The following is an 18,181-nucleotide window of genomic DNA, read 5'->3' on the forward strand; positions in this document are numbered from 1 at the left end:
TTATATGCCCAGATCTTGGCAATGCAAAAGTGCAGCTGGCCTTCCCTTCTCATTGTAGACACTCTTTGGGGTGGGAAGAATCAATGACTTACTGAAGTTAGCAACTTGTGAATTGGCTCATTTTGGCTGTCTACACACAGCAATTAAAAGTGGATTTGATGCATCCGAGGTGTGCGTCATCCGCATGACATTCTCATCCAATTAGCCCACACTCCCCCCCCCTTTAATCTGGATTTCCTGATCTACAGATAATATGGCAAGGCGGGGAGGTTGGGAATTCAACATAACATCACATGTTACCCAATTCTGGACATACTGAAAAGTTTTTAAGCAGAGGTTGGATGGTCATCTGCCATGGATGCTTTAGCTGAGATTCCTGCTATTGGGGGGTTGGACTAGATGACCCTTGGATCCCTTCCAGCTCTAAGATTCTGTGAAGCATCTTGTCGGGCAGGATTGGGCTTTTAAAATGTGTTTAGTGATGTTTTTCTGGGTGCTACCTCCTACATTCCTACTTTCATTGATGGGTTCCTGCTGGGAGTGGCACAACACATTAAAATAAAGAAAATTAATGTGCTGTTTTATGCAAGTCTGGTATATCAAAAAACTTGTATTTATTATTTTTTTAGATGACCACACACACACACGTAAACCAATGCCTGTAAGCATGCTCACAATGAACCTCAGGCTTCCAGGGTGGGTAGAGGAAGTACTAATAAATGGGAGGGGACAACAGAACTCATCAAACATCACCCACTAGTGTGGGTAGGAAAGATTGAGGCAGAGTTCAATTGAAAGCTGGCATGTGTGAATGAATGTGCATAAAAGCACACATGGAAAAATCTAATCTGTGACACCCACATGTGCATGGACACTCTGGTATGACCTGGCATTCCAATATGGAACAACCCTTGGTGGGGAAGTGAAGGCATGGCTGGATAAGCACGCTGGATCATTTCCTTCCTTCCCCCAAATGTGGGGTTTAGACCCCAATCCATTTCACCCATTCCGCCTGTGTGCATATATTTCTAACTTAGGGACGCGGGTGGCGCTGTGGTCTAAACCACTGAGCCTGTTGGACTTGCCAATCAGAAGGGCGGCGGTTCGAATCCCCACAACTGGGTGAGCTCCTGTTGCTCAGTCCCAGCTCCTGCCAACCTAGCAGTTCAAAAGCACGCCAGTGCGAGTAGATAAATAGGTACCACTGCGGCAGGAAGGTAAATGGAGTCACAGTGTTCCATTGCACCAGAAGTGGTTTAGTCATGCTGACCACATGACCCAGAAAGCTATCTGTGGACCAACGCCAGCTCCCTCGGGCTGAAAGTGAGATGAGCGCTGCAACCCCATAGTCACCTTTGACTGGACTTAACCGTCCAGGGGTCCTTTACTATTTTTACCTTATATGTTTCTAACTGCTAATAAGAACGAACTGGATTTTTTAGTATTGTGAATTGTTATAACTGGAAACAAGGAATAGGGACAGATGTGAGTGAAGATCAGTAGAGGTGGATGGCTGTGCCCTCCCCACTATGCCCTGAGCCCTCTGTACAGATGGGGCATGGACAGTGAAGGCTTTCATAGAAACTCTCTGTACATATTCAATAGTCTTTCCAAAGCTAGTGGAAGGGGGGGGGGGGAAACATGCTTGGTAATGAATGTCATATTTTTAAAGAGCAGCTGACATTTTCATCTTGATAAGATCGAAGTTCAGGGCACTCAGCATTGTTTCCTCTAATTGCCAAGTTAGCCAGCAGATGGCTTCTAGCAAAAATTCTGTGGAACACAAGGAGGCTCTGATGTCCAATGGGAGACAAAACAAGATCAGACAGACAACATCTGCTGGGCTAGTCTTAATTGCAGCAAATTGCAATCTATGCTGAGGCTAAATTAGGACAGGTGTGAACAGGCGCACCAAGACCACCTGACTATTCCACAGTACAGGGTGCATTGAATCCACCCAGAAGCACCAACAATAGATGTTTTCCCTTGGCGCATCTCTGAATGCAGCTGGAATTTTGTTGTTGTTGTTCTTGAAACTAGAGCATTCGCCCCCATTAGTGCTGGACCTCTTAATTAGTGGGCTCTGGGATTCGCCCCCGGGGCCTGTCTCTTTTGAGAGGCTATTAAACAAATCTTAAAAGGCAGGGAGCCTTTGGTAGCCTCTCATTGGGCTCAGCCTTGATTGACCACAGTGGAAGATTTGTGCTTTGGGGGAAGAATGCGATCCGGTCTTCATTATCCTGTGTGGCAGCCAAAAAGATAGTCTTAAAGCAGCTGAGAGCTACAGTAAGGGTTGTTCTCAATAAACATCAATAAATAGTTCAAACAAAACAGATGCCAACCATTTAGGTCTGCTATACACATTTTTCTTATGTGTATAGTTAATAAATGTTAACCACATTTTTTTCTAAAGATATGAATATATCTTTATACTCATGACTGAGCCAAGACATTTTACAGCCTGAGGCAAGGACAAGGTGGTCTCTTCACTTCCCCCACATCACACACACATCCACAGGGACATAGGAAGCTGCTTTATACTAAGGTTACCAGACATCCGTCCCCGGATTTACAAATCAGTCCCCTGACAAAATCCATTGAAGTTGAAAAGTGTCCCCAGATTCATCGAAAAAAGTCTGGCAACCTTACTTTATACTGAGTCAGACCATTGGACCATCTAGTTCAGTATTGTCTGCACTGACGGGCAGCAGCTCTTCATTCTTTCAGCCAGAGAAAAGTCTTGCCCAGCCCTGTGTGGAGATGCCAGTGGGGACTGAACCTGGGAGCTTCTGCATCCAAAGAATATGCTCTGCCACTGAGCTATATGCCCCCCCCCCCAAGAAAAATACAAAGTCAGAAATTAAGACAGATTATTCAACTGCTGCAGGTAACAGGGCAGGATCCTGAGGGCAGTAGACTTGCCCAGAGGTGCAGGTCTGGTCCCATGACACACACACAGCTCTGCCCTATAACAACTGCCCTCTGAGGCTGCATCTTCACTCTGCCTCACAGTGAATAATTCCTTTGGTGTTTATACTTCTTTTGATTTGTGCAGCAACCTTTTATCAAGAACTAACATTTCCCATAACTGACTGAACCATTCTAGCATAGATGTGCATTTGGTTTCTATATTTATCTGGTTGTTATTAAATATTTAGCTGCCGCTACTAAATGTAAAATGAATTCCTTCCATAACTGGGGAGCAGATTACCTAAAAGTACAGCTGCTGATCACACACTTAGCAATTGTTTTCATCACTGCAGTTTGAGGACTGACTTCAGTAGTTGAGGGACTGGGCCAGTGACTCCATATTTACACCAAAGTCAGTGGAGTATGAGACTGAATTTCAGAGTTGTGGGTTTGAGTCCATTGGGCTAAAGATTCCTGCATTGCAGGGGGTGGACTACACGACCCTCGTGCATGGGCATAGCCAGGATTTTTGTTGGAGGGTGCAGGCTTTTGTTAGTGTGGCAGAACCTCAGATTTGCATGATTTAGGGGGGACAGCTACCCCCTCTTGGCTACGCCCATGCCCTCTTGGTTCCTTCCAATTTGACAATTCAGTGATTCTATATCTGATGCAACAAACCTAGTGTACAATGCCACCTAGCGACAAATTTGAGAGCTACGGTAATTCTTCGGTGCTTTCAGAGCAAAAAGGAAATGAACTTAAGATGACTAAATATTGGTAGAAGTTTTGGGATCAATTGTCACTCTTCAATGCATTTCCTTGACCACTTATTAATATACAGGAGGTCCTTTGACCAAATGATGAAAAACCAAATGATTATACACATATGATGCTTACGCTTTAAAATAAAGAGGTATTCAAAGCAGGTGGGATTGCTGGACACCTGGCAGCTAACATGTGATAGTCAAAACCAAAGGCAACCACCCACAACCTAGGTCACCCCCACTCTCTCACCATCAAGGAAATACAGCAAGCGAATAATAACTCATACAAGTTATGCTGACACAAAACCCCACACATACACTAAGTAGAAGAACAGAAGCATAACCACCCAACCCCACCCTACTCACCATTCCCCTCTTTCCCCCCTAACCTAATACTACATGCAATGCAAATGTCTCACAACAAATGAAACGGATCTGTAGAAAACGCAATTGGAAAAAAGAGACAATGCACGTATTTTTGAAAACTAAGAAATCTTTAATAAAAATATGTTTTTTTTAAAATACACCATTGGACTGGTCCATCTGAACTTGTCACTGTATTTTAGAGAGTAGAGTAGTTTACCACCAGTAGCCCTGTCCCTGGAGTAGACTCCCATAGAAATGTCATCATTGGATGAAAATAGGAGAAATAGTTTGGGAAGGAAAAATATTGTGTGAACATCATGTGCCAGTTGGCATAAGTCTGTGCGATCTGTTTTCCACTTCTGCAGTGCCTGTCTCATGAAGCCCACCAACTACATCTGTAAAATAATAAAATATTTTGTTGTTGGCGAGCTGGCTGCCCTTCCCTGCGGCTCCTCTTTCAGCCTCAAGGCGGGGCCAAGCAAAGCGGCCTTCCCTTTCCCTGAGTCTCGAGGCCGAGGCTCGGCCCGCCCCACAGCCAACCAGCGCCGCCCTCCTTCCCTCCCTCACTCGGTGCGGTCTGTAGGAAGCGCGGCGGCGGCGACTCCGCCTCCTTCCGGCTTCCTCCAGGCTAAGGCAGCAGCTGCAACCGCTACCGCCGCAGGTTCCTCTCCATTCCGCCCGCTCCGCCATGGCGCTCCTTCACTCCGCCGCCGCCGGCAGCCGCCTCCTGCTCCTCCCGCCGCCCTGCTTGGCCTCCCTCGCCGCCCGAGCCAGGTAAGGTGCGCCGCGGGGCGGGAAGGCCTCAACCGGCTACATCAATGCACCTCTCCGACCCGACACGTGTCGCGCTCGCGCCGCCACAGCGCCTTCGAAGGCAGCTCGAGCCTCCGTCGCGTGCGCACGCTCTCGACTCGTGTCAGGACGGGGACGTGTGTGAATGGGGCCTGAGGGCCGGAAACCCCGGCGTGTTGGAAGAGAGAGGGAGTTGGCGGGTCAGGGCATCGGCCTGGCCAGTGTTGAATGCGCGAAAAGGCGATTCAGTGGGGAGAGCCCCCCCCTCCACCTTTATGTCCTTTGACGGGGCCCGTCGCTCGCGTTTGGTGCACGCGGCCGGCTGGGGAGACGGTCCGCGGCCTTGATTGGCTGCGATGAAGGGCGGGAACACAGGGGCTTCCTCGGATTGGCTGGAAGACGGTGGCGTTGGCCTTGGACTTGAGTGCCCTTGGAGAGGGTTTGGAGGGCGGTGGGAAGGGACAGAGACTGCAAAAAAAAAAAAAAAAACCCCGCTACTCTCCAGGCCTATGTGTATGTAATACACGAGCTACAATTCTGCCCACATTTACCTGGGAGTAAACCCCGTTGGATTCACTGGGACGTCCCTGCTTAGGAATGTGCTTTGGTTGCCTTAAATTAATCCCATGCGGCCAAAGTTCCAAGTTCATCTGGCCTGGAGAGATTCTGGCAACTGAAACTTCATTAACTCCTCTCTTCCCACCCACCCCTTTGAAGTTTTGAATTGACTGCACGTTTTATTTCAACACGTGTATATTATTATCTTATTTATGGCCATGCAGTTGGAAATCTTTCTCCTCTGATGACCCTTTTACTGGTATAGATGATATTGTTGGTAATGATACCTGATGGTTCAGGGTGGTCAAAAGAAGGGGCGGGGTCTGAGGAGCTCCAGAAGGGTGAATAGGTGTTAAAATGGCAGCCTAAGCAAGTTTAAAGTGATGCGCTCAGGGGCAGAAAAGAAAATCCTAGCTTCACTTTGGGAACTTTCACCCTTGACACTTTTACCACCATGATAGCAGCATAATCTTTGCCTATTTGTCCTTTAACATCCTTAAGAAGATTTGGCTGTAACACATAGCCAGTGATACCTTTAATTCCTGAAATTATCTTTTAAGATGCTTGCGACTGAGGTACGTCTTCCTTTCTGTTTAATAGAACAGCAGCAGGGGTATGTGTGTGTTCAAGCTGTGGCATGGCTGTCTAGTCAGTAATCTCACCCTTTTAAAAACACACATACCTCTTGCAACAGGCAATAGTTTTATGGTTTCACTCAAAACAAGAAAATAAAAATATCCCAGCTGAATCACTTATGCATTTACACTTACTGCATGTAGAAGGGCTGCAGCCACACCACTGAGGCTATTTCTAGTGGCCTTCACTTGGACATTACATAAGAATATCCTGCTGGATCAGACCAATGACCCATCTAGTCCAGCAACCTGTTTGTGCAGCATCCAACTATGGATCTCAAGTAGATTTGTCTTTGCTCTGCCACTTCCCCCCAGAAAATCAGAACAAATGACAGTCCACTGAAAACCTTATTGCCATTTGTTCCAGTTTAGCACTAGATCCTGGGAAAGCGGTGGGGCAAACAGACGTACAGTATGGGTGAGCCCTTAGTTACTGCAGGAAGATCAGGAATATTTGCATGCCAAGAAAGCAATAACAGTGAATGCTTGTGCTGTTTTGTTCTCATGGGTCCAAATGGCAGTCTTCTTAACACTGTGCTGTGACATAGAATCATAGAGTTGGAAGGGACCACAAGGGTCATCTAGTCCAACCCCCTGCAGTACAGGAATCTTGCCCAATATGGGGCTCAACCAAGGGGCAATGAAGAAGATGAACAGGAGGGGGCTGTGGGGAGTGAAAAGGGGTCAGGTAGTAGGCAAGAGAGGCTTGAAGGGGGGCTGCTTGGTTGTCCCCCACAGAAAAGGGACAGGGGCTGTGAAGGGGAGGGTCATGGGCTGCCAAATGTGGGCCGTGGGCTACAGGCCCAGAAGCATGGCAGTTGTAAAGGAGTATTAGTGAACAGGAGGCTTCTTCAGCGCTAAAGGACACCTACTTAATAATGTGAGAATAAGGCACAGATACTTAATGCAATGAAAACTGAAGCCCTCTACACTTTTAAAAAATGTGCATCCCTCATGAATTATTAAAATCATTTACAATACCTTTACAAAGTTATCACGTTGGCATACAACATGATAACTTAAGATAATCCATTAAAACACATTAAACACCATTATAAAAAACTATAGCTGCCATATCCAAGAAACAGTAAATTCTGGTATAATTTATCAAAGGCCCTGAAAGGCCTGAGTGAACAGGTATGTTATTCAGTTACTAGCAGTTACTAGTGAAGTTTGTGCCTTATGCTCAGTTACCATGTGCTTAGACACACCTTTCATACCCTCCTATTACAACATATAATTGCAACTGTTCTCACCAACAAGGACAGCTTTGCCCAGTTCTGCATGCCAGGCTTGCTTTGGGATTTGATCTTTTTCTCACAACCAGCTGCCCACAATTTTGGGCTGGGGGGGGGCGCTCTCAGGCAGCAGCAGTTGGAATGTACAATGAAATACATCTCTCTGAGCAAGAGCTTCAGGTGAAGAGCAGATACCAGGAGCAGCACAGCTGACAAAAAAGAGTCAGCCTAATCCTAAATAGCAGCGACCAGGACAAGGAACATCTGGACCAAGGCTCTGAGCGTGCCAGTTGGCAAGAGGTCAGGAGATCCTATTCAGAGCAAATCCCAGCAGAGCAGCCTCACATAAATGCCTTAACATGCCTCCATTTTGTGTGAGGCGTCTCCATTTTTCACAATGAAATTCAGATAGAGAGGAACATGTCACAACACATTCTCCCTCATCAGCCCGTCCTGCACAAGGAGGGCATCTTAGCAACACCCTTCTTCAATCACTAGCAGGGGGGAAAATCAATTATTCACCTAGGCTTTTAAAAACATTTTTACTACCTTAAAAAAAAAACTTTTAAAGACTTAATTGAGCTTTTATCCACTAGCTCTTCTGAGTATTTTTATTTTATTTGTAAACTGCCTTGAAATATTTGATAAATGTAATACAGAAATAGGTTAAGCACACTCATACAATGTAAATGAGGCACAAGAACTGAAGTGTGTGAATTTGCTTGGGTCTCATCCAAAACAGCTTATATGTAGAGTCATTTTTACATGGTAAAAAGAACAAGAAATCAGTTTCATGGAAGACATTTGAAACACACTATGGCTGCAAATGTCTTCTAGTCTGCAGCTAAATGAACAGACGTTGACTGACCATGCCTCATTTCCTTGTAAGGGAATGGAGCTCTGAACAGAAACAAACACTTTGCATTGATGTTGCAGCTCTTGGTGGGCTAATGTGGAGATGGGACCCCCTGATCCTATTCTGGGAGTGACTGAAGCCTTCAAGCGAGACACCAGCAGCAAGAAGATGAACCTGGGAGTCGGGGCTTACCGAGATGACAATGGGAAGCCATACGTCTTGAACTGTGTCCGCAAAGTAAGCAAAAGCGCCAGCTCCCACACATTAAGGGCATGTGTGGGATTGTGTAGATGTGGCTGTGTGCGGCAGCCGGACGTGCCTATGGGCAGTCTTGGGAGCCAGGTTCTAGCAGCTAGGGTTGTGTGAGCAGCTTAGCTGCTTCCTACTCCTTTCAGATGTCTGAACCAAACAAAGAGCCAGATCTCTTCTCCATCCAGTAGCTGCCTGAGATGCGTTTGGAACCATCCCAGTGTGACCAAGTGTCTTCGTGGTGGTGAGGAGACACAAAACGATGGCTTTGTGAAGTAGCTGGAGGGTGGCAATAGGCGAATTGAACTATTTAGGTAGGAATTGAGTCTTGTGTTGTGCAGGCCGAGAGGCCATATAGTGGCCACAAGCATAAAAGGGAAGGGTTGAGACTGAAGCGGGGGTTGGAGAGAATTTGCGGCTGCTTGGCCTTTTCTGCTTTGGGAATCTAAGGAGCAAGCAAGCAGTGGCAGCTGGGAGGAGTGGTGTAGAGGCAGCATCTGCAAAGATATTGAAGGAGCGACAAAGGGAGGTTTGAGTAGATGAATGAGGAATGGGTTGGGGGCTCTTGATGCTAGATGTTGAGTAGCTTTGCTAAAGCTCCTGGGTTCTCACTTAAGTCACTTGTCAGTTCTTTCTGTGAAACAAGGATAATCCTGCAAAGGGATGTGCGCTCGCGTCCCTTTAGTTATTTGGGTGTGCAATCTAGGAGTGATAAATTAGGTGAATGGAAGTTGCCTCTCCTCTTAACCTATGGAGGAAACAAATAAGAAAATGCAATCTGTTCTCTCTAGGCAGAAGCCGAGATAGCTGCAAAGAAGTTGGACAAGGAATACTTGCCAATTGCTGGCCTGGCAGAGTTCAACAAGGCGTCAGCTGAGCTGGCTTTGGGAGAGACACATGAGGTTATTCAGAGTGGCCGGGTAAGGAGCCAAGGTTATCAAGTGGATTCATTAATACTGTATTCAAGTAATGGATTCCTGCACTGGGGGCATTGACACTTTTCACCTATAGGGAACCTTTTCCAGATTGACATATGCTGAGTACCCACTGAATGCTGCGCAGGATTCCAAGATGGGCAGTTTGTTAACGTAGAACACTGACTGGGTCTCACCATCACCCTTGCAAATGTAGTGTTCTCATGGATCATAGCCCAATTCTATCCTGTTTCACTTCTGACCTTTCACATTGAGGAATGTCCGATAACATTCTGGGGAACTGCGGGGTTCCTCAAAATACGGTTTGAAAAGTCTGTGCCAAAGAAACTTGTAGCACATGAGAACAGGTGTCCCCTGTGATTAGGTCAGTGGGGGCAGTGGGGTTCGTTTTAGAGTTACTGTAAGGATCTGGAAATGCAAGCAACACCACATTTTATTCTAGAGCCTATGATGGATCCTAGTCCAGAATTTGACTCCTTCCTTTAAAGCAAGATTCTAATCTCATGGCTGTGAACATATTAGATGTGTGTTGTGTCTTCTGAAACCAAAAAGAAAGCCAGTCTGTGCCAAAAATTCCTTGCCTAGGATCCATATTTCTGTGGGTCCCCTGTGTTGTTTTGGCCCCAACTTATCTTTTTCTTTAGACATGCAAAAGGAGTACAAATTCTTAAAGAATTTTTTTAAAATGCTATTGGAATAAATAATAATAACTTGGTCAGTTTTATATGCTTAGTTATTAACAGAGTTTGAACTTCCTTGCTGCTGGGAAAAGCCAGCTAAGAGGAAGGCTCTTTTGAGTATATCACTCAGATGAGCCACTGGGATAAATGTTTTCTCGTTGTTCAAGTGTTGGCATGTCCTTCAATCTTAACAGATAGTGTTGCCTTTGCAAGCATTGAGAAAAGCTTTATTCCTCCTTGTTACTCTTTCTCTTTCACTTCTTGGGCAGGTAGGATTGTTGACCAATATTGCACACAGCTGTCTTTTCCTCTTGCCCTTACAGTCATGTTTCAAGGGCTTCACCTGTAAAATAGGCAGATTATGAGGCACACTGAGCTCCAGCTATCACTGGAGTGTTTACCTGTTGTATTTTGTGGGCGTGTCGTCTGGAGATGTCTCACGTGCCTGTTCATTGTTCTTTCAGTATGTCACTGTGCAGACAATTTCTGGAACAGGATCTTTAAGAGTTGGTGCCAACTTCTTGGTAAGTGCTTTTGTAATCTAACAACATAAACATGAGGAGAAGGTGGGATACAGTTTTTCCACATCTCTTGAAGGAGCTGTGGTCTCTGGCTTTGAAACTATGATTCAAGCACATGCTGTCTCCTCTTCTTCATACAGCAACGGTTCTTCAAGTCCAGCCGTGACGTGTACCTCCCCAAACCATCCTGGGGGAATCACACCCCCATCTTCAGAGATGCTGGGTTGCAACTGCAAAGCTATCGGTACTATGAGCCCAAAACCTGTGGCTTTGACTTCGCTGGAGCTTTGGATGACATCTCTGTAAGTTGACAGCTGAGGGTGAGCTAATGGGGACGTGTAGGTCATGGAGACTTTGGGCGTGGCTTGTTTGAATGATAAGCAAGGAAAGATACAGCCAGGAGGGTTTAGATACTAGGCCCGGTATGATGTTTTGGAGTAACAGGTCTTGGGAATCTAAACTTAAGAGAATAACCACGTTGGTTGCAAAAGTAAGTCTTGCAGTACCTTTAAAACTCAACACCATCATGGAAGGAGCTGTTATAGGCGAGAACCTGTTTCATCAGAATCATGAAGAGAGTGGATATGCAAACATGGGTTGGAGAGAGACACCTGCCCATTTTCTGTCTTGTGAAGTGGAACTTGCAATTCTTGCGATCCGTTACAAATGAAGATTCTTCTGGTCACACTGTATGTGATGGAACACATCTTCTCATACCAGCCAGCCCAAGCTCTGAGACTGGGCTGGAGACGGGGCTGCTTGTGGTACCACCAGTGGATGTAGCTCACTGTATAGTGATTGGCCTTCTCTGTAGAGGTATCTCAGCTGTGGAGTTCCCTTCCTCTGGAGCCATGGATGGTCATGACTTTAAGGAGTTCAGCCACTTAGTGAAATCTTGCTGCTTTTCTCTGCCTTTTGGAGGCTCTTGTTAGATAGGTTTTGAGCCTTGAGCCTGTTTATTATTATTCTGTTGGTGGGTGGGTGTGTTGTCTGTGCAGTTTTATTATTGATAGTTCATTGTTTTGTGGCATGTGGCTTTTAATGATGGCTCCATTCACTATGGAAATTGCTTTGTGGTCACTTGGTATATAAATGGACTAAACAAAGAATAACGGCTCGTTTTTCTCACACCCTTTTTATTAAAGAAAATCCCGGAAAAGAGTATTGTTCTCTTCCATGCCTGCGCTCACAACCCAACTGGAGTAGACCCTCGGCCAGAGCAGTGGAAGGAGCTGGCAGCAGTAGTGAAGGTGAGGAGGGCTGTGGTACCAAGAGAGCAGCAGCTGAGGGATGAACTTCCCTGTGTGGAGAAGGAGCGGGTCTGCTTGCCTGTTTGGAAAGACACACCCTGGGAGGAGATCTTGGCTGGGCAAGAGATGTGTGTAACTCCTGTGAAAATCAAAAAACTGTCTGAATGGGCACTGCCGCCTCCCAATTATTGTTGTTGTTACCTCATTGTTTCTGTATGATATGATGCTCCTCTGCTGTGTGACCTGTTCCATTTACCATAGCTGCCCTTAGGAAGGAGTGTTGTCATTTTTAAGCTGAGCTGGCCTCTGTTCTTTTCCAGAAAAGGAACCTCTTTACCTTTTTCGACATGGCCTACCAAGGCTTTGCCAGCGGTGACATAAACAAAGACGCCTGGGCTGTCCGCCACTTCATTGAACAAGGCATTAATGTTGTGCTGTCCCAGTCATATGCGAAGAACATGGGCCTGTATGGTAAGCCCCTAAGTCCAGGGTCTGTTGCCATCTCCGTGGGTGGGAAAAGCTGCTCAAGGGATTAAGCACTTTGCTAGCTGCTTTCACTTTCCAGTATATGGGTGAAAGGTCTATGCAGGACTAGAGGCAAGAGAAAGCCCTGCTGTTCGGTTGAGTTTGCATTTTGGACCACATTCCTGTTTTAGAGATGGTCCCAGGTTAGAAATTGAAAGGCAGTGGCACTGGGGAAATGCTTGTGAGGCTCTTAATAGAGAAAGCAAGCCAAGGACTCTGTTTATGATTGAAGAGAGGTGGCTGTGATGTGGAGTCACAATTCTGTCACAGGAGAACATGAATTTCTGTAATCATCCAATTTGTATGAAGATGCATTCTTTGTGCAACCACACAGTGTCTTTGGGAACTCCACATGATAGGAGCGTCAAGGAGGGCAGTTCTAGGGGCTGGGAAGTGTTTGGGGAGGGCAGATCTGCTCCTTGCCTGGCTAGAAGCCCCTTTAGCCTTGAATCTACCTTCTGAGTGCCTCTCTATTGAGTCACAAGGGGTTAACAACCCCCCTTCTTTAAAAAAGTAAATCTAGGGATAAAGAAATCCCCAGTCCTTCCAGTGCAGGTATGGTGCTATAAAATCAGATTGCCCTGCTCTAGCTTCTAATTTGAGCTAGCTGTCACCCAGAGGGCTGATGGTTTCTTCTTTCAGGCAGAGGAGACTGGGCTGGAAGGAAGGACTGAGGCTGATAAAAGAGCAGGCAAGGCTTGGACAAGGAAGGGGATAGAAGGAGAGATCCAGGTGGCATTAGTGTGCCTCTTCCAAACAACAGCACAAGTGCACAGCCAGACCAGTGTGACTGAGCAGAGCCACAGAGGGAGACACAACTGCACTGCATTCTGGTCTTTGTTTTCCAGGGGAGCGTGTGGGGGCTTTCACGGTGGTTTGCCATGACTCCGAAGAGGCCAAGAGAGTGGAATCGCAGCTGAAGATTCTGATCCGCCCCATGTACTCCAACCCTCCCCTTAATGGTGCTCGGATAGCCTCCACCATCCTGAATAACCCTGGCCTGCGAAAGGAATGGTAAGGCCTCCTTGAAAGGCTGACTATGTGCAGTCAGCAGATGAACAGAAAAGGGCAGGGGGACAGGCAGCCCTGGAGGGCAACACTTTAAGCAAGCTTAGTCTGCTCAACCTTGTTCTTGGTTGATGCCAAATCTGCAGGCAGAAGGCAGAAGGGCTTTGGCTGTTCCTTTCTGTAGCAGGCAGGTGGCTGGGTTAAAGAAACAAAAAACAAAACCAACCTGGGGTTTCTTAAAGCTGTTTTGGAGGCAGGACTGTGCAAACGTCTTATGCTTTTCCATGGACATAAACCCCACCAGGGCACAAGGCATGGTTTAGCCTCCTAGATTATTCCTTGGCTGCTCCCCCACCCCCACCTCCCTCTGTCTCTCGCCTTGTATTGACTCCACATTTGCCTCCTTCCCTGGCACAGGCTGGTAGAGGTGAAGGGGATGGCTGACCGAATCATTGGCATGCGCACCCAGCTAGTGGCAAACCTGAAGAAAGAAGGCTCCCCTCATAACTGGCAGCACATCACTGACCAGATCGGCATGTTCTGCTTCACAGGACTGAAACCTGAACAGGTGGGTGAAGGAATGAGTCTGAATCAAACTTGCTAACCATTTTGTACTGGCATTTGATTTTCTTGGTCCCCCCCCCCCCCCACACACACACAGATGGGCTCGAAGTGCCTCAAACACCGGAACAGCTATATAGAATTAGTCTTTGATGCACACCAGGAAAAGGCCAGAACATGATTAGTGTGGCTGCATTTTAATTCTCTGAAGAATTTAGAATGTCTTCCATTATTTAATTGGTGGCTGAGGGAAGTGGGGCTGGGATGGAAGTGGGAGCTGTGTGGGAAGCCGGCAGCTGCTACTACTTTGGGAATGGCAGCATGTGGATCCCCCATTGATGATAAAAGCACTCTGCTGGGCTGGTGGTGTGGAAAGGGATTGTTAAAAAACATGAAGCACAGTGTTAGTTGCATTGATGTGAGATGTGGCAACAGCCGACTTGAGTTGGTATCAAGCAGCCTGGCTGGGCTGCTGTTTGCTGAAGAGCATTCACTTGAAGATCTAGAAAGTTGCTTCGCTGCCCTCCAGGTTGCAAGTTGGCCCTGGTGGGTGGTAGCAAACGGATGCGCCTGGCCTTGGGAAGCTACCTGAGTCGATACCTTCCTGAAGTAGCATCTTTCCTGTGCTTTGCTTTCCAGGTGGAGCGGCTCACCAAGGAGTTCTCTGTCTACATGACCAAGGATGGCCGCATCTCTGTCGCCGGAGTCACTTCTGGCAACGTGGCTTACCTGGCCCATGCCATCCACCAAGTCTCCAAGTAAAGCAAAGGCAGAAATGGGTGGACTGACCGGCCTTCCCTTCCGTGCTCTCTGGACATTTTGACTCAGCAGAGGGTGGGTGAGAGAGGAGGAGATGGCGGCAGCATCAGCAAGCAAAACGGTTCTTTCCACAACACTTCAACGTCATTTGAATGTATCTCTGTAGCGGCAAGGCCTCCTCAGCCCTCCCTACTCACACTGCTTGGCTCTAGGCAGAGCTGTTGACGTGTGTTCTGCTCCTCCCTTCAGAAGTAGCCACGTTACCAAAAATGGATCCTTGAATCCTTCAAGAGTTTGTGGCAGATTTGATGCAAATGCTTTAGTGAATGTTTGCCTGCCAGCATTTTGTGTGTGGTGGCCTCATCATATGAGCGTCAGGGCATGGTTGGACTACAACTCCCACCATCCTTGTCCATTGGCTGTGCTGGCTAGGGCTGATGGGTGTTGAAGGGCTGCAGCTTTCCTGCCCCTGAGCCAGGGTTCTGGATGACGAGCCTTTCCTTGTCTGCCCTTTTGGACTTGGATCGGGGAGTTCTGCAGAGCCCACCTCTGGCTTCACAAGAGGCTTTCTCCCCAGGGATCCTCTTCTTGCCCAGTTCTTCCAAGGAAAGGCAAGCAGGGGTATTCCGGAGTCAGCATTTATTTCCATTGGCTCTTGGCTTTCTAGTTCTGCTTTTTCTCAATAAATAAATAAAAATCACTTGAAATCAGCCTGCTTTAAATGGACCCCAAGTCCCTGGCACACTCCGGGAATTTGTGTAATGAAGCTTGAAAGAGAAATTACTTCCTCTTTTTTTTTTCTTCCTTGCCAAAAAGTTCATTGTTTCCATGCATAGACAGTTTATAAAGCTGACTCATAAGTTTGTTTCACTATCAAATAAAAGGCAGATAATAGAACAATCTTTTAACTCTTCTCTGGCATATTTGATCAGCAATAAGGGCAATAAATTAAACTGTGTTTCATTTAATTTTTGGTCATGGGAAGCCCTGCTGGGCCCTTGCTCATTCTCTCCAAAATCCTTTCTCACACAATGCTTTGTAATCCTTTTCAATCCTTTGTAATCCTTAAATGGGACTAAAGCTCAGTTATTAATTTGGAATAGCTTCCCCCACTCCACCCCAACCCAGGAAATGTAACTGCTCTTTAAGTGCAACTTAACTTTGGCCCTTTTTAGTTTCCTCTCTGTTCTTGCCACTCACATGTGCTCAGGATATCCACCACCTGAGCCAGGAGATCCACTGCAATTGAATGACAGCTCACTAGGCCTGTAAGTAGGACAAGATAAACTCTTCAATGTGTTCAAACAACTTACGATGGAAAACATTTTTGTCTGTGAAGCATTTTTCTCATGGAACTGCTTCACTCTTCTCCCTCCCCCTGCAAAGTGGAAAGAAGGGGGCAGGTCAAACCCACGGGGAAAGTTTCCAGATCTCTTGTCTGTGTGTGTGTGTGTGTGTGTGTGTGTGTGTGTGTGTGTGTGTGAGTGACAGAGATAAGTTCTTCAGCTTTGGCAATTATACAACAGCAGATACCATGAACAGTTCAGCCTCCCTTTCTGTGGCCAGAAGTTGATTGTCTGGAGCTACAAAACATGTACCTTGCTGCCTACCCACCGCCCCTGTTGTGAAAAGGCAGTTGAGTATTTAATGCATTGTGTGAGTCTCCTTTATGTTGTGTGAACAACTTAAGGCTTTCGTGCCTGCCCAGAGGCCAAGCCTTAAGCCCCATCTCTGCGTTAGCTGAGTGTCAAAGCATGCATATTGAATGAAGAAGGACTGAGAGGTCAAGAAGAGCTGTTGCCGCAGCATGAAAAAGCCTCAGGCCTTTGCATCCAGCGTCCATAGCTACACATGTGGAGCTGCCTCTAGGCTAGGGGGTAGAAGTGAACCTGTTTGTCCGTTGCTTTCAGATACTACCACCTGCTGCTGCTTTTCCCCTTGATTGGGGTATGTGTGCTTGTCCTGTCTGCCCTTAACCAGTCTGTTTAGGGTGCTTAGCTGTGAGTTTCATTCTGCATGAATAGCAGAGCTCTCCTAAAGGCTGTGTTCAGTTGATCACCAGAAAGAAAGTTGTTCTTGCAAAGAGCTTGCAGGTTTTGCTGTAATTCTCACATGACACAGAGAAGAGAACAGCATTTTCCTTCTGTCAGTAGCCTTTGTGGTCCTCCTTTTTCAGCTTGTTTTGGCAGGAGAGTCAAGGCAGCCCAACTCCCAAAGCTTCCTTTTGATTCTCCCACACTTTATGCTGCTGTTGTACACTGAAAGATTTGATTTAGAGGATAGTCCTCATTTTTCTGTGTTGTGGTTTTAGGCCTCTTCTTCTCTGATTACTGTCTCCAATGCTCCGTCCTCTCACTAGAGAATATTCTGCTGTTCAGTAATAAATCATGTTGCCCTTTATGCAGCCAGTCACTTCTGTTAAAAAATTAAAACTGCTGTACATCTGAGCGTTACAGATCTGAGGCTTTTATTTATAATGAATTCTGCTCAGGCCTGCATCCCACTACTCTAAATCAAGCGTTCTGTAACCTGGTGTGCCCTCCAGCACTTTTCAGAGTTCAACTCTGATCAGCCCCAACATCCAACAAAATAACTATTATACCAACTGCAGCCTCTGGATCAACCCCATTGCAGAAATCTGGCTGTGAGGTTTCCACAGTTAAAGCACCTTTCTGTGTTGCAACATGACAATGAGTAACCAAGGCTGTGTGGTGGGCCTTGCGCTGACACTTTCATCCTGTTCAGAATGATCCTGGTGGAGGCACAATGGAGTCAGCCTGGTGTGAGGAAGAGTGTACCTTACTGCTATTATGGGGAGTGGTGGTGAGGTACGTGAGCACTTCTACCCATAGCAGTAGTATCCTGGTAAATGGGGAATGAGGTCTATTCTATTTGGCTTGTTACTGCTCTGCATAAACCAGATCTCTTCTCTTGGCTATGCTAGAGTGTGATGAAGAGATGCTAGGCAGTCTTTACACCAGGCAGATTCTGAAGTAACAAGTGCACGTTCATGCTCTCATGTTAATAGTGGCTATATTTTCACCTCTTATTCCTACATTGTATAAGATGTTTCTAGATCTGAATACCATATTGGATTAGTTTGACAAGAGTACCTACCTTGTCCTACTTATCAGTACTGGGTCAGACTCTGAGTTGTCCTTTCTCACAAGCGTATAGGAAAATTAGAGCGACTTTGCCTATTTGTCCAAAGCTGCCTAAGCTTCCTTTTTTTGTATACCAGTAGAAGTGGAGTGAGCGGAGGACAAGGGCAGCTTTCTGAACTTGGCTTTGTGGAGAAAGGCAGAAGCAGAACTTTCTGGGGAAGGAGAGAGCCATTATTCCTTTATCCAACTACAGATTTCACTTCAGCCTCCCCATCACAAATGGAAGCTACAGCTGGGATCAAAATAGTGATAATAACTATTATTATTATTATTATCCCTCCCTCTGTGTTGTTTTTTTTGGGTTTTTTTTTTTTTTTTTTTTTGCTTCCTTTATTTCTTACACAGCATTACAATTTGAATTCCATGGAAAACAAATTGTATTTCGATAAAATGCAATATAAGAAACAAAA

The 18,181-nt window shown here is 46.2% G+C and overlaps 1 protein-coding gene across 1 annotated transcript; it reads left to right on the plus strand.

Annotated features, from left to right (window-relative positions):
- Window positions 1–4,632: 4,632 nt before the first annotated feature.
- GOT2 (glutamic-oxaloacetic transaminase 2) lies at window positions 4,633–15,509 on the plus strand. The gene is made up of 10 exons (XM_028739432.2): window positions 4,633–4,814; window positions 8,200–8,356; window positions 9,160–9,288; window positions 10,448–10,507; window positions 10,645–10,806; window positions 11,650–11,754; window positions 12,075–12,225; window positions 13,128–13,293; window positions 13,705–13,855; window positions 14,488–15,509. Exons 1-10 carry the CDS (start codon window positions 4,729–4,731, stop codon window positions 14,608–14,610), a joined length of 1,290 nt encoding a protein of 429 aa, XP_028595265.1. The 5' UTR covers window positions 4,633–4,728; the 3' UTR covers window positions 14,611–15,509.
- The last annotated feature ends 2,672 nt before the right edge of the window (window positions 15,510–18,181 follow it).

Source organism: Podarcis muralis, chromosome 7 (assembly GCF_964188315.1).
Source record: "Podarcis muralis chromosome 7, rPodMur119.hap1.1, whole genome shotgun sequence".
NCBI lineage: Eukaryota > Metazoa > Chordata > Lepidosauria > Squamata > Lacertidae > Podarcis > Podarcis muralis.